This window comes from Fusarium proliferatum (genome assembly GCF_900067095.1).
Source record: "Fusarium proliferatum ET1 genome assembly, contig: FPRO_scaffold014, whole genome shotgun sequence".
In the NCBI taxonomy this organism is placed as follows: domain Eukaryota; kingdom Fungi; phylum Ascomycota; class Sordariomycetes; order Hypocreales; family Nectriaceae; genus Fusarium; species Fusarium proliferatum.
Window position 1 is genome coordinate 250,977 of NW_022194803.1, and position 14,896 is coordinate 265,872.

The following is a 14,896-nucleotide window of genomic DNA, read 5'->3' on the forward strand; positions in this document are numbered from 1 at the left end:
TTTACTTCAATTTATATAGATTATGTAAAAACTTATGTAACTTTGGTAAATTTATGATGAGTTTAGGGTTGCTGATGCTAAAATAAGACGACTTTTTGAGAAATACATGGTCAAGATCACAAAGGTGCTACTCCGTAGTCATGACGTTGTGTGACTATTTCAGCATAAATTGGCTTTGGTATAGCCAGCCATATCCCATTGAGAACCTTGTTGTCTAATAGAAACACATAGATAGATGTTCCCGTTCAACAGCAATGGCACAATCAATGCCCATTTTATAAGCAAGCCAGAAACTGATCAAAGTTGAAACTCAAACTCCCCTATCCTCATCCCACTGCCCAAGCAACCCCTCAAGCTGCTCATGCCTCTTCAACGCCTCCTCAAAACTAACCAGCCCATCCCCCTCTCCCTCCGCAAACGCCTCATAAACAGCCGCTACACCCCTCGCCAGCAGCGGAATATCCTGCTGCCACTCCTCCCACTTCCACTCAACCTGCTCCACAACATCCCTCTCAAAATCATGTACTTCAATAATAACAGGCTTCTCATAAGCCGAAGCGCCATGGAGTGTCGTGCCGGTAAAGACTTGTACTCTGATCTCGCCCTTTTCGCCGGCGATGGCTATGCTCAGGTGAGGAGAGCCGGGGAAGGGTTGACCGCGGCGGAAGCGCACGAGGACGGCGGCGTCTTTTTGGGCGGTGGGGGATTCGGAGAGACGGCCTGTGGCGAGGATGAGGTCGGGGGCGTTGGATGTTGTTGTGTGGGTTATTTCGTTGGTTTTGGGATCGCGGACGCGGATGTTGGGACGTTGGTTGTGCAGTGTGCTTTTGAAGTCGGTGATGTCTCCGATGATGGACTGGAACTGATCAAAGACTGAATTGTTAGTTGCTGCTGAGCCTCTCCGAAAATGGTGACTTACTGTGTCCGAGACCAATGGTAAAGATATTACCCCCAACAGCCCGCTGGGTAAAATACTCCAAACTCGACGGCAGTATCTCCCTATCATTCGTCCCTCCAGAGGCATACAACTCTGCACTAACAACCTTGCCAATCCGCCCTTCTTTGATAATCTCTCTCAGCTTCTTAATCGGCGGCGCATACCGTCCCTGCAACCCAACAATCGTCCTCACTCCCTTCTCCCTCGCTGCATCAACAAGTTCCCTCGCATGCTTAACATCCTGCGCAAGCGGCCACTCCACGTATAAATCCTTGCCAGCCTTGACACTCGGAAGAGCACTTGAATGATGAACATCAACACGCGTAGCTACAACGACCAACTCGACGTCTTTATCAGCGGCTAAATCTTCTGGTGTACCGTAGGCCTTGGTCTCGGGCGGGAGATTGTAATGCGCTATGGCGTTCTTGGCAGCCTGCAGGGAAGAGTTTTGGAGGGCGACGATTTGGTACTTTGAGCGGCCGAGGGCTGAGTTCAGGTACTGGAGATGGGTGTTTGACGCCCATGACGTTTTGGCGGAGGATGAGAGGCCGATGATGGCCGTGCGAATTGGGGCCATGGTGAGTTATTTGAGGATAGTTAAGATTATAGTTTGTTTATTGTTTCAGGTGAAGGCTTTTGGGTTGATTTGGGGGTTTTTATATCTTGAAATGATGTTGTTGGTGTTGGAGATGGTGTCATTGTGATTTCTAATCGTTGATTTGTAAGGCGAGATCATTGGTGAAACTGATGTGCTCAGATGCAACTCAATGTGGAATTCAATTGGCTAGAGATTAGTTGTAAGATATTTCTGAAAGGAATAATAACGTCTGACAGTTAGAAGGTCTATTACAGTGCATTCTGTTTGGGAGGTCAAGTTCGCGTTAATTGACAGCCAACCAATCAGATTTAGGTGAGGCTGACTACCAAACATCCATGGATGCGCATAGCATCCCTGAACAGACTTGACCATATTCTGACAACAAACTCCAGAGTTAGGAGTCAAACTGAACCATGGTGATCCTTTCATACATTACTTATCCCTTCACAGCCTCCCCCTTGTTCAATGTCACTGGCCGCCTCGGCAAAGTCCCAAACACCAAGATCCCACTGCCGAGCATTCGCCCTACCGTCAATCCTACATCGTAAAAGGGCGACCAATCACTTCTCCAAATCATGAGATGCAACGTGGAAACCATGTCCAACTCCCTCCAAACGGCAGCAATTCCGCTTCGTGTACCTGAATGCAACGTTCACCTACCGACACCCGCAAGCTAAGCCCATACAGTAAATCACCGAACTACCTCCAACCAATAAACCCAAAATGATCTGGTAAAACTAAAACAAATCCTCGATGGTTTGTTCTAGTGCTCCTCTTTGTTTTAGCTTGTGATTGTGGAACCCGTCAGGGCAACGTCAAGGTGGTGGCTGAGCAGCAAAAAGCGCACGTACCCACCAGTTTCACATCCTTTCAATACGAGAAACCATTTTTCCATCGCTAGGGGATGAAGTCGTCGTCACGATCTGGACTACTCTCTTAGGGCTGCAGGAACTTATTCTGAGCTTGAGTGAAGTATGCCTAACTCAGAGTCAGCCTTGTCTCCACAACTCAATTTAATTTCCCTTTAACCTTCTTATTATAGACTCTCTGGTGACATTATGTAAACAGACCTCGATGAAACTGGACGCACGTAAGTCTGCTAACTCGTTTAAGAAGGCAGTTACTGTGATAATGCATCTGGCCTCATTGTGAAAAAATTCACGAGACACCAGGGAGACAAGATTGGTTGGTCACATACCTATCCAGCTGTCATGTTTTCTTTCACCCCTAGCTCCGCGGGGCACTATGACTTTCAATTCGTCCAGAGGCAGCCCAAGTAATCGCGGATATGTATATAGTGCCTAACATAATCATATCATGAATATCTTCATCCTTCACACATCATCGAATCATGTTCTCATCCACAAGACTATGGTTCCGGCAACTGCAAGCCCTGATAAGGAAAATCTTCCTGATTGCACTCGTCAAGCACTGGCTCTCAACACTCCTCCGAGCTCTCCTAATCCCCGTCCTGATTCTCGTTCTAGTCCTCCAAATCCAGAACTTCACAGGCGATGGAAGCAGGTATGGCGTTGGAGAGCCATCTCCCATCCCAAGCCTTGCTGAGACTGTTCCGTCTGGAACAAAACTTGTTTTTGTGCAGGGTTCGAACGCGGGGTCTGATGTTGGTGGTGTTATTACCAAGATTAAAGATGGGCTGAAGGGGACTGTTGAAGTCGCTGATAGTGAAGCTGATTTACGAAAACGATGTCCCACGAGTTTAAGCGGTGTAACGAATTGTTACGCTGCTGTTATTTTCAACGATTCACCTCTTAGCAAAGCGGGTAACAAGACGTGGAGTTACACCATCAGGGTTAGTTCAGCACGAGCATCAACCAAATTCGACATCACGACGCCTTCCAAGAACCACTACGCACCGCTCCAACTCGCCGTCGAAAACGCCATCACGAACTCAACCACGACTCCGAATAATTACATGTTTACACGGATAACACAAGATCAAGCTGCTGAGATAAAGCGTCGTAACTTTGCGGCGACTATGGTCGGCGGTTTTGGAATCGTGTGTTTCCTGAGTATGATTTCGTCGGTGTTTCATATCATCGGCATGATATCGACTGAGAGAGAGGCGGGTATGGCGCAGTTGATTGATGTGATGACCGGTGGTGCTGCGTCGGCGAGGGTGTTGAGTTATCTTGTTGCTTTTAATATCATCTACCTACCTAGTTGGATCATCTTTGGAGCTTGTAAGTACAAAATATTATCGTCCCGTCTAATCTGCTAACGATAGTAGTGTATGCAGCCCTCCTTGTCCCAACCTCGAACGCCGGTATCGCCATCCTCTGGCAGATCCTCTCGGGGCTATCCCTCACAAGCATGAGTGTCTTTGCAGCCACCATCAACATCCGATATACCGCCATCTCCATGGTCATCGTCCTAATGCTCCTCGCCACCCTCTGCGAAATCCTCGACTCGAAACCCGAAAACGTCCCAGCGCTTATCGTCCTAATACTATCTGCCATCTTCCCAAGTTCGAATTACATCTTCTTCCTGAACCAACTCTGCCGAAACGAGGCCCAAGGTCTCGCAACGAATATATCGAAACCCGCTCCCCATCAACCTCGCATATACGAAGTTACAGTATCTTTGTTATGGGGGCTGCTCCTCTTCACCATAGTGTTCTACCCCCTGTTAGCTATTCTTATTGAGAAGTGGTCTCATGGTGTTAGCAACAAGGGTAGAAAGTTCTCAAGCGCCAACGCGACCGATAATCCAACGGCTCTTGAGATCGTGGACCTCACAAAAACATATAAACCTTCGCTTTGGAGACGATGCTGCCGAAGAGCTCGCCCCACGATAGCTGTCAACTCACTTAGCTTTTCCATGCAGAGGAAGCAAGTCTTGTGTCTTCTTGGTATTAATGGTTCTGGCAAGACAACAACACTAGGTTTGATTGCTGGTACACAAAAGCTCACAAGTGGCTCGATAAATGTCAATGCCCCTCGCTCAAACCTTGGTAAGTCTATCATCACGACTTAGTTCTTGAACTAACTCGCAAGGCATCTGCCCTCAACGCAACATCCACTGGCCAGAGCTCTCGGTACTCGAACACGGTAGACTTTGGGCCATGATAAAAGGTGGAGCAACAGATCTCCAATCTCTAGACACCCTCGTCGAATCCTGCGACCTCTCTCTAAAGAAGCACAGTCCTGTCGGTACACTCAGCGGAGGTCAGATGAGAAAGGTCCAAATGCTATGTATGTTAGCAGGCGGTAGTTCAATCTGCCTCATGGACGAAGTAACCACCGGTATGGTACGTAACTCCATCAAATTAAACTGCACTCACTAACGGGTATAGGACCCTGTCTCTCGAAGAGCAATGTGGAACATCATCCTTGCCGAACGTCAGAAGCGAAGCCTTGTCCTCACGACCCATTTTCTCGATGAATGCGAAGTTTTAGCCGATCAAGTCGTCATTGTATCGCACGGCCACGTCAAGTGTCAGGGTTCAACTGCAGCACTGAAGAATCTTCACGGAGGAGGTTATCGCGTACATTTACCCGGCGTTCAGAATCCGCCGGATACACCGTATGCCACGACTGTGCACCAAGGGCAGACTGTGTTTAACATTCCCGATTCGACATCTGCTGCAACGCTTTTGACGTCTCTACAAGCAGCAGGGTACTCTGACACGTCATTGAGTGGACCTACCATGGAAGATGTCTTCCTCAAGGTTGCCGATGAAGGTGAGGACGACGATGTGGGAACTTCTGACTGGAGTCCTTTTCTTGAAGGGAACGAAACACTGAACAGTCAGCTCAGTTCAGGGACGCAAGCTTCGTTCCTCCAACAACTCTCAGCTCTCCTCCTCAAGCGTCTTTTAGTTTTGAAGAGAGGCTTCTGGTGGTATATTCTCGCTTTAGCGATTCCACTAATCTTCACACCCGTCTTCAGCGCCATGGCCAACGATCCCACTCCCTTCCAACCAACGCCCTGCGTATCAACCGACTCATCCATTCTCGACGAGCCATGGCCCATAGCTCTTCGCCCGAACGGCTACTATGATCTCGCAGGTTCCGATAATATCACCATGCTCGTTGGCCCAAACACTCTCAACAAGACTTTCTTTCGCTCATTGTCAAAGTATCCTATCGGGAAGGAGTACGACATGAAGGACTACCAAGAACAGTTCCAGTTTCAAGATGACTATGATGCTTTCTTGAAGCAAATTCGTGATAAGCCGAGACAACTTGTACCCGGAGCGCTGTACATAGATGGGAAGGATAAAGATACGCTTGCGTATAACGCCGAGCATGGGGCTGATGGATCGATGTTGATGCTGAATATGTGGAGTCAGCTGAAGAGTGAAACTCCAATTTCTCTTTCTTTTGCATACTTCAGCTCTTCGATACCGGTATGTGACCCTATGTTTTGTCTGGGCTCACTGACCATATAAATAGTCTGACCCTGGCCCTGGCATGTTTCTCGCTATCGTAGGTCACTTTTCACCTGTTGAGTTGATTAACACTAATGTCTCCTAGTTACTCACCGTCCTGCATGTCCTCTACCCGGCCTTCTTCGCTCTATACCCTGCGTACGAACGACTTCGAAAGATTCGAACCCTACAATACTCCAACTCGATCCAACCTCTTGCCCTATGGACATCCCACATCATCGTCGACATAGTCTTTGTTATTCTCATCTCCTGCCTATCAACCTTATTTATCTCTTTGATTATTCTCAAGTGGTACGGCGCTTGGCATCTCTTCCCTGTTATGCTTCTGTACGGCTTTGCAATGATGCTCTGGTGTTATATAATCTCCCTATTTGCTCGGTCAGAACTCTCGTCTTTTGGCATATCATTCTGTGTTTCGCTTTTGATGTTTGGTATCTCCGTCGCAGGACTCATGGTATGTCACTTCACCCATCCCAAGAAAACGCATGCTGACTTGTCAGATTGCCTCTGTCAACCAAAACCCAGGCAATAGATCTTCATCCATGGACACATCGGTGTTCATTCTTGGTCTTATCTTCCCTGTCGCCAACCTCTTCCGCGCCATGGTCGTCGGCCTCAACGTCTGGGCCGCAGGATGTCGTGGTGATGCAGTGATAAGCTATCCCGGCAACATCCATGCCTACGGCGGCCCGGTTCTTCTCCTCTGCATTCAAGTCGCATATTTGTTTGCTATTTTGTTGCTACTTGACGGAAGAACATGGACTCTCCGAACTTTGTGGGCAGAGCATGTCGTGCCGCTGTATCAGAGGAGGAGGATCAGCGGGAAGGATGCTCACATTGAGATGGCGCCGATGACAAAGTCTCGAGGCATGACTGGGAACCTGGTCGATGTTGATCAGATTTATAAGTCATTTTGTGGTAATGTTGCTGTTGATGGTGTATCGCTCACTATGGCGAAGGGCGAGTTATTGGGTAAGTGCTGTACGCAACCCCTGTCTCCAACTCAACTAACACCAAACAGCGCTTCTTGGGCCAAATGGAGCCGGCAAGACGACTACTATCAATATGATGCGAGGTGAAGTTCGCCCAGATTACGGCAACATCTACATCAAGGGCGTGGATATGCAGAAGGATACTCGAGCAGGGCGACAGAGCATTGGCTGTAAGCATCGACATATGTTAGACCTTTTCACCTACTGATCACTTTATAGATTGCCCACAGTTTGACGCCTTGGATCAAATCACTGTCCGCCAACAGCTCGCTTTTTACGCTCGCGTCAAGGGTATCGCAGATGTTCAGAGGAACGTCAACTTGGTCATGTCCAAGGTTGGATTGAGGCCTCACGCCGATAAGCTGACATCTCGGTTATCTGGCGGGAACAAGCGAAAGTTGAGTCTGGCTATTGCGTTGCTAGGTATGATATATCGCCTAACACCACCGAACAAAACTAACAAGTACAGGCAACCCGCCAATCCTCATCCTGGATGAACCGAGTTCAGCGATGGACCCTATAGCTAAGCGCGACATGTGGGCTATGCTATCCGGCATTTCATCAAGCCGCTCAGTTCTATTGACGGTAGGTGCCTACCCTCTCAGATTATATCAAAGTATTAATAGTTTGCAGACACACTCGATGGAAGAAGCAGATATGCTAGCAACACGCGTCGCAATCCTTTCAAAACGCATCCTCGCCGCTGGCACAATCCAGGAACTCCGCAACAGACACAGCAACTCCTACGAGGTACACTTGGTACTAGAATCAGCACCATCCTCTGACCAGATGGAAATGCAAAAGGTCGAAGCATGGATTCGCAAGACGTTTCCAGGTGCTAACTTTAGAGGGTTGAGTCTGGGCGGACAATTCCGTTTCAGTATACCGGCTAATAGCACTGCCGATGAGGCCTTTGCTGCGTCGCAGAATAGAAAGGGCCAGGTTGTTGAGGTGATTGAGACTTTGGAGCACCATAAGAAGAGTATGGGTGTTGCGCATTATACTGTTAGTATGGGGACTTTGGAGATGATATTCTTGAAGATTATCGAGGACTATATTTTGTATTAGCCTTTTAATCATAGCCATCTAGCGTTTCGTTCAACAATCTGCTTTCAATTGTTAATAACTGAAAGAATATATCCAATGCATAACTCTAGAGATTCCCATAAACTTACGTGCCTGGAATCTTTCTGGGATATCTGACAGAAATCATCCGACATCGGGATATATGGACCGGAATCGGGCTCATCCGTTCCGCGGATGGTGTCTAAGACAGGATATGCAGCCATCATATCAATTGACTGAAATCACGATGACCGACAAGATCAAGCTTTCAACCAAGACCAATGGCTAGAAACACGCATATGCCCCGACGTCATAATAGAAAGCTATAGAACCCAAGCCCCGGCGAGGAACGGGCCGCATTCCAGCATCAGTCTCCTTTGGACGACATGATCTACTTGAGGGGTAAAGAGGGGTTCAGAAACCTGTCTCATACCGTTAGGAAAATACAACGTCGATCATACGAACTGTTACAGCTGAAAGCTTCACCGCAAGACGCCAACATCTCAATTTGACGTTAGGAGAAATGACATCTCAGTGCTGATGAGAAGACAAAAGGTTTCTTGAAAAGAAACAAGAGTGAAGATTGGAGATGAAAGGGTATAATAGTCTTGACTACTGCCACTAATACTATCTGTCTCGCCATCCACGAAACAACTCGACACTCAAGCACCAGAAGTCTCCTATAACTCACCCCAAGAAAATCATTCAAGTCAGTCTCTTCTTCTCTTCCCAATTGCTCCCACTAAAGCCCTTAGAATGCCGTACACCGTCAAAGTCCGTGTCTATCAGACCAATCAAAACGCCTACTTCCGCGTCGTCGAGACGGTCTGCTAGCACTACACCAACTGCGAGTAGAATGAGTCAAACGGCGTGCTGTCCCTCTACATGGGCGACAGCGGCACCGCAGGTCTACTGCGCTTCAAGAACGAGGAAGGCAAGGAATCCTTCTCCGTTGCCATCGGTGTGCACGTGTACAAGCCCTGGCTTGACATCATCACTGGCCTTGCAGATAACATCACCGGTGCTCAGTCTCTGCCTGAGTACTATGGTGAGACTACTGATAAGACGAAGAGGCGCGAGGCTACAAAGACTGAGCAGTCGGTTTTGAACATTGATCATAGAAACATTACGGCAAAATATCGTGTTAAAGCGGGCGAGAACCTTGAGCTTAATATTATTATTGGTTAAGGCTAGCGGTTCAGAAAGGTAAGGGTGAACAGGCGAGGGCTGGAATCAGTACTGGCATCTTAGTATGGCAATATACATCTCACTTAGGTTGCAACGCTCATGCTGTTTCTCCAAGCTCTAAGCATTTAAGCTTCATTCAACAACAAGTCTCACCGATCACTCCCGGTTTATTGCCGTGGAATTCCATGACTCGCTGTGACGATGTGACGAGACGCAGGAGCATGATACATTCAGTTGATTTATGGTCTAACTGACTCATGTACTCGAACAACCCAGCCAATATCAGTATCGGTTCAGGACGCGCTGCAATCGTAAAGGGACCGTGCTGCTCAAATTTTTCTAATCACAATTTGGTGGCTGCACGTGGCTGGCTGAGCTAACGGAAACAACTTAGCTAGTTCTGCCAATTATTTTGAAATAGCGGCATTTTTCTCTCAGCTGGGCTCGCTTAGGTTTTGCTTTTTTAGATCAAGAATTACTGTCTTGCGCTTTAATTTCTTCCTATGAGCTCTTGTCTGAGTTTCGTGTCGTGATATTATGCAGAATTTAGCTAGTGCCTTTAATTGCTCGTGGTGAAGATGCCTATTTGCCATTTGCCTTTCTATTGCTCTGACTTGAGTTAGTTAAGCTTATCTTTATACATGGCCAAGCTAACGGGCACTAGTGAAAACGCTAGTCGCAGACTATCGATCGCTTGAAGAGTAAAGCAAATTAAATCAGGTCAGTGTATTTACGTTATCCCCTGCTTTCCGTCGCCCCGAGGGTAATCTAGGTGCCCGATTGGTGAGAACTTGAGTTGACGGATCACATCATGCGCCTTACACGAAGTCAGGGTATGGAGGAAAGGCCCTGACTCGACTTATCAGGGGCTACTGCGTAGCTCCTGTGATATTTATAATCATCCAGAGATGACTCTTCCGTCCATCAGCTCTAAGGTTGTTACCCTTCTTTCTCACATGTCTCTTGTTTAAGGGACTGTCGCTCGTTACGTCCTCGTCACTCTTTACAAGCCCCGTCACTCGTTAAGAAATATGCATTCCAAGAAACTTTTGTCTTTGGCCTTGAGCCTTTTTGTAGTGGAGTCGGTAGTAGCCGGTCCCTGCAAGCCGAGGACTTCCTCTGCCAGTATGTCCTTTTGCATCCGTAAACTGCCGCTCAAGTTGAGAACTCTCGTTGACTTGTCCCAGCTTCAGTGGCCTCAACTACGCTCACTGGATCTACGACAGCGGCCCTTCCCGTGTCATCCACCACGGATACCAGCGTGGCAGTTGTTGAGACCAGTGCTACCGCCGAAACCAGCGAGACTGACACCGAGACTGCTACTACGCTTTTGACCAGCACCACGGCTGCATCAGTGGACACTACCACTACTGGAGAGGGAACAGCTACAGCCGTTGAGACTACCACGGCCGCCGAGTCTGGAACTACAGCTACCACTGAGGCTGCAACCACGACCGGGGAGGCAACCACGACAGAGGCTCAGACAACCACCACAGCAGAGGCCGAGACTACTACTACAGAGGCCGCTACTACAACAACCGCCGCAGACCCCGGCTGTGCCCAGACCATACTCCTAGCCAACCCCACTCCGATCTTTGACGCACAGAATGGTAGATATGATGATTTCAACACCGGCGTCACTGCACCTTTCCCCATTGAGTTCTTTGGCGCTGCCTCAAGCAGTGTCTACGTCAGCACGAACGGCTTTCTATCACTAGACTCGGGCTCGAATTCTTATGCCAATACCGGATTGCCCACCGAAAGTATCCCGAGTAATAGCATCATGCCTTACTGGGACGATCTCCTGATCACCGAGGGCACCTGCAACACGGGCGTCTTCTACGATGTCTATGAAACCGCCCGCGGCAACACCTTCACCATCGAGTATAATGTTGGCAGTCTTCAGCCTTCGCTGATAGGCACCGGTGAGCACTTCTCGGTCAGTTTCTACGAGGACCATCCCGGGTTGGTCAGGTTTGAGTACTATCAGACTACAAAACATGGTTCGAGCGCAACTATTGGTCTGCAGGGTGGGGGGGTGTTCTCCCAATTCTCTTTCAACCAGGAAAACTCTGTCCCTGATCAGTACTTCGTTGAGATTGAAACGACTGAAGGAGGAGGCGCACTCACCCGAACAGGCTCTCTGTAAGAGGATGCTTTCTAGGCTACGGCGACGGGTAACTATAACTACGGTGTGCAATTTATTTCAGTTCTGGATTGTATTACTATATATAATGCTGAGGCCAATTAAACACGCAGATGGTCTCTCTTCCTTTAACGTTACGTCTTGCATGGGTGATAATCATGATAACAGAAATAAAAAAGGGAAGTGACGCAGCATACAAGTTTTAATATCAGGATATATGTAGATTCTGACGCAATATAGGAATTTATATATTCGTAGCCCATAGTATAGCAGTATTAGTAGTATAAATTATAAGCCTCCTTAACCAGCTACTTACCGGTTATATTTTGCCTTTAAGGTGCTATTAATTTAGGAAAATAGTATTAATTACTATCAAAATAAAAGTAGTCACTGCTATTTATTTTATATATTAAACTGATTTCTGATTTATAAAGGGTAGTTAACAAAAGTATAATAGCTTATTTGAAATACTTAAATAAATTAAATAATAATAATCTATTTCTTCTTTACTCTGAACCTAATAATCCTTTGATAAAGGATCTCTTTTCTCCACTGATAGCTCGATAGCGATTCAGCAAATGCATGATACCATCTAAGTATTGAGCATCTTCTTTGTTTCCTGCATCTAGCCGGCGGGCCTTAACCTTCAACAGCACTCCAGGCTGCCGTACACCCTGCTGAAGAAGGAATTCTACTACCTGTAGCCTCCGCGACTTCGTGTTGATCTGAATGTTTGGTTGATTGAGGATCGCAATTGTTTCTTCTGAAAAATATACCCCGGGGCCAAATATTGCCTGTTCTAACAATGCTGTGGAGAATCGCTTGGGAACTGCATGAAAGAGGTTGGGACTTTTGTGAAATTTGTGGCGGATATAGTGCAGAATAGCGAATTGCGTCACCAATCCGTCAAAGGTGTTCACTTTCACATTGTCAGGTTTCATTCGATGGTATGACGCCCAGGGCATGTTTTTCTCGCTAACAAGTGTCCCGCAACCAGGCGATTTCGTAAATTTCTTCGTTGCAGCGTCGTGAAATCGATCCAGGACAGCAGCTAAAGCTGCGTCTGAAACAATCGTTTCGTCAACTTGGGACGCGTAATGTAACGTTCTGACGACATTTTTCCAAAATTTGAAATTGCCCATATGATAAAAATCGCCTGGGTTGAAGATAGGCTCGCCTTGATCCGGATTCTCCCTTTGGATGACTTCTGCTTGGAGGAGGCAAGCATGCGGGTCGAAGCCTGGAGGGCTGACTGACTTTATCTCTTGCCAGACACGTGGGAGATTCACCCATTCTACAGCCGTTCTGTGCAGATACTCGACAGTTCGAGTTTGGGGTACAAGCTCCAGGATACCCCGGGTCCGGGCACTGAGTCTTCGCTTGAGCACAACTTGTACTTTTTCCATATCCGAGTCCCGCACTGGAACCGGAGGGTCTGTTGGTTGACTTCTAGCCTCGTCTGCTAACCACAAAGTTATCCAGTCTACAGGCTGGAAAGCTCGAACGTATAGCTGTAACATTACAGAAACCTCTGGCAGCAATCTCTTGGGAATGGCTGCATAGATAGCATCATATAGGTCTTCGATCTCGCTGGGCATCGCGTCAAGGATCTCTTGAAGATGAGACAAGCTTGACCCTTCAATAAGATTTTCTAATAGCGTCTGGGTTACCAGTGAAGTCCAGAGAAAGACCCCTTTCGATCTTGTAGCAACGTCCGTCAAAAGGACTTCACCGCTGCCATGGTAGACGTCATTCAGCTCTTGGAAAGCTACAACACCTCGGAAATGGCCACGAATGAATGATTGAATATCCGAATTAGTTAAGAGATGCATTTGCAGTCCGGGGCTGGCTGCGAAAGCATCGCTGAATTGTGGCCAAGGACGACTTGCAACGCAGACTTTAACTGACTTGTGAGATGAAATTGTCAGAATCCTCTGGCACAAATCCACAGGGGCGACGTCAAATTCATCCAGACCGTCGATAAAAAGGGCGAGGAGAGGCTTGTCTTCTTCCATCTGTAGCAGGCGCCCGAATGACTCATCGAGCTCCCATGTAGCCCAAGGAGGAAATGAATCGACCTCACGAACGGCGTGGAACAGAGACCAGCGCCGCGGACATAGAAACGGTATCATTTTAGGGTTGAGGTCGAGTATCTGATGAAGAAGGGTGCGTAACAAACCGTCTTCAGATCTTGCCATCTCTGCTCCTGGTCTCCATGCATAGTACTTAATTGTGTATTGTGGTGAGCCCTGAGACCATTTCTGTAAATGCTCTCCCAAAAATGGATGTTGGAGGATGAACTTCATCATGGTCGATTTGCCCGAGCCTGGCTTGCCAGTGATCCAGTACGGAAGGCTATAATTGCCCTCGAGCCAAGCTGGGAAACTAGACCACATTGGTGCTCCTCCCAAAGATATCTGAGGATCTCTGTCAAATATCCATTGGAAGGTGGAGCCGAAGCTTTTTGTTATTGCTTCTTCCCGGTTTTCCATCGAGTCAAAACGAAGGCTGTCACAGATGAACGAATTCAGCTCTTCCACTGATAGACCTGTTTGCTTGGGAAAAGAAGATAGGATCTGGGTATCTGGCTTCCAGTCGGCTCGCCACAAACGATCTTGAATCTGAATTATAACCTTGTTCCGGCGTATGGATTCAATGGCCGCTTTTTCGACAGTCTTGTCCGTGTGTCCTTCGTTTTGCTGTGGGCCAGCCTCCAAGGGCTGAGACAGCCGCTCTATCATGGTGTCAAGTTTGCTGCTGAGCTGATGCTCCCAGTTCTTGGTACTTTGCGAATTGCGCCTAGGTAGGTAGGTAGGTAGCTGGTAAGCTTGGAACTAAAGAGAACGAAGCAATTGAGAGCCGAACCAGATTGACATAGTCGCTGCCGTTACCATTCCTTGCCGCACCTTCTCAAGACGCTCCCCAATTCTGGCAATTTCATCGCGGGCCCACCAAGACCTTAGTGCCACCCGGAAGCATTCGCCAACCGACTTAAGTTCGTACGACCGCAAACCATTTTGTTCGGCAAGCAAAATGACTTCCTTATCAGTGGCTAGTTGTGTTTCAAAGTTCTTACTAATATTTGGCATAACTGCAAGAATCTTCGTTGCGATGTCCTCGCACTCCTGGCAGAGGTGAAGCAACTCCTTATCAGGACCCTCCAAAGCAGATGCATCCCGTTGCTGGGATTTGAAAGTCTCTCTCACAGCTATGGATAGCTTCGAGATGTCGGTCGAGATAGCTGATAGGTTCTGCAGCTGAAGGGTCTGACCAGATACCGAGTGGTAGACGTGCCATGTCTCCGAGAAAAGTCGTTGACTAAAGTCGACAAACTGGACCGCAGCAGCGGCTACGCCTAACATAGATAAAGGATCCATTTTGTTCAGAAGAAAGACGCTCAGGTGAGTGAGGGGTCTACACTTGCCCTTGATTCCCTATTTGTATCATAATCCTAGTGCTTACATCACGTGTACCCTACATTCTCCTCTAATTACTTAAGATCGTGATTAGATCAATTAGCACGATTATCAAACATCAGTCATTCATTGACTATGCG

General features: G+C 47.6%; 4 protein-coding genes across 4 annotated transcripts; 2 read left to right on the forward strand and 2 right to left on the reverse strand.

Annotated features, from left to right (window-relative positions):
* Window positions 1-310: 310 nt before the first annotated feature.
* FPRO_04104 (uncharacterized protein) lies at window positions 311-1,514 on the reverse strand (the record flags this gene model as incomplete). The annotated part of the gene is made up of 2 exons (XM_031223772.1): window positions 311-873; window positions 920-1,514. 2 exons carry the CDS (start codon window positions 1,512-1,514, stop codon window positions 311-313), a joined length of 1,158 nt encoding a protein of 385 aa, XP_031089098.1.
* A 1,372-nt stretch (window positions 1,515-2,886) lies between these two features.
* On the forward strand, window positions 2,887-8,009 carry FPRO_04103 (uncharacterized protein; the record flags this gene model as incomplete). The annotated part of the gene is made up of 11 exons (XM_031223773.1): window positions 2,887-3,739; window positions 3,796-4,509; window positions 4,553-4,806; window positions 4,852-5,907; window positions 5,954-5,986; window positions 6,035-6,403; window positions 6,450-6,921; window positions 6,971-7,111; window positions 7,161-7,364; window positions 7,411-7,526; window positions 7,575-8,009. 11 exons carry the CDS (start codon window positions 2,887-2,889, stop codon window positions 8,007-8,009), a joined length of 4,647 nt encoding a protein of 1,548 aa, XP_031089099.1.
* A 2,216-nt stretch (window positions 8,010-10,225) lies between these two features.
* FPRO_04102 (uncharacterized protein) lies at window positions 10,226-11,343 on the forward strand (the record flags this gene model as incomplete). The annotated part of the gene is made up of 2 exons (XM_031223774.1): window positions 10,226-10,319; window positions 10,382-11,343. 2 exons carry the CDS (start codon window positions 10,226-10,228, stop codon window positions 11,341-11,343), a joined length of 1,056 nt encoding a protein of 351 aa, XP_031089100.1.
* A 503-nt stretch (window positions 11,344-11,846) lies between these two features.
* FPRO_04101 (uncharacterized protein) lies at window positions 11,847-14,717 on the reverse strand (the record flags this gene model as incomplete). The annotated part of the gene is made up of 2 exons (XM_031223775.1): window positions 11,847-14,139; window positions 14,206-14,717. The coding sequence occupies 2 exons, from the start codon at window positions 14,715-14,717 to the stop codon at window positions 11,847-11,849; spliced, it is 2,805 nt and encodes a 934-aa protein (XP_031089101.1).
* Between the last annotated feature and the right edge of the window lie 179 nt (window positions 14,718-14,896).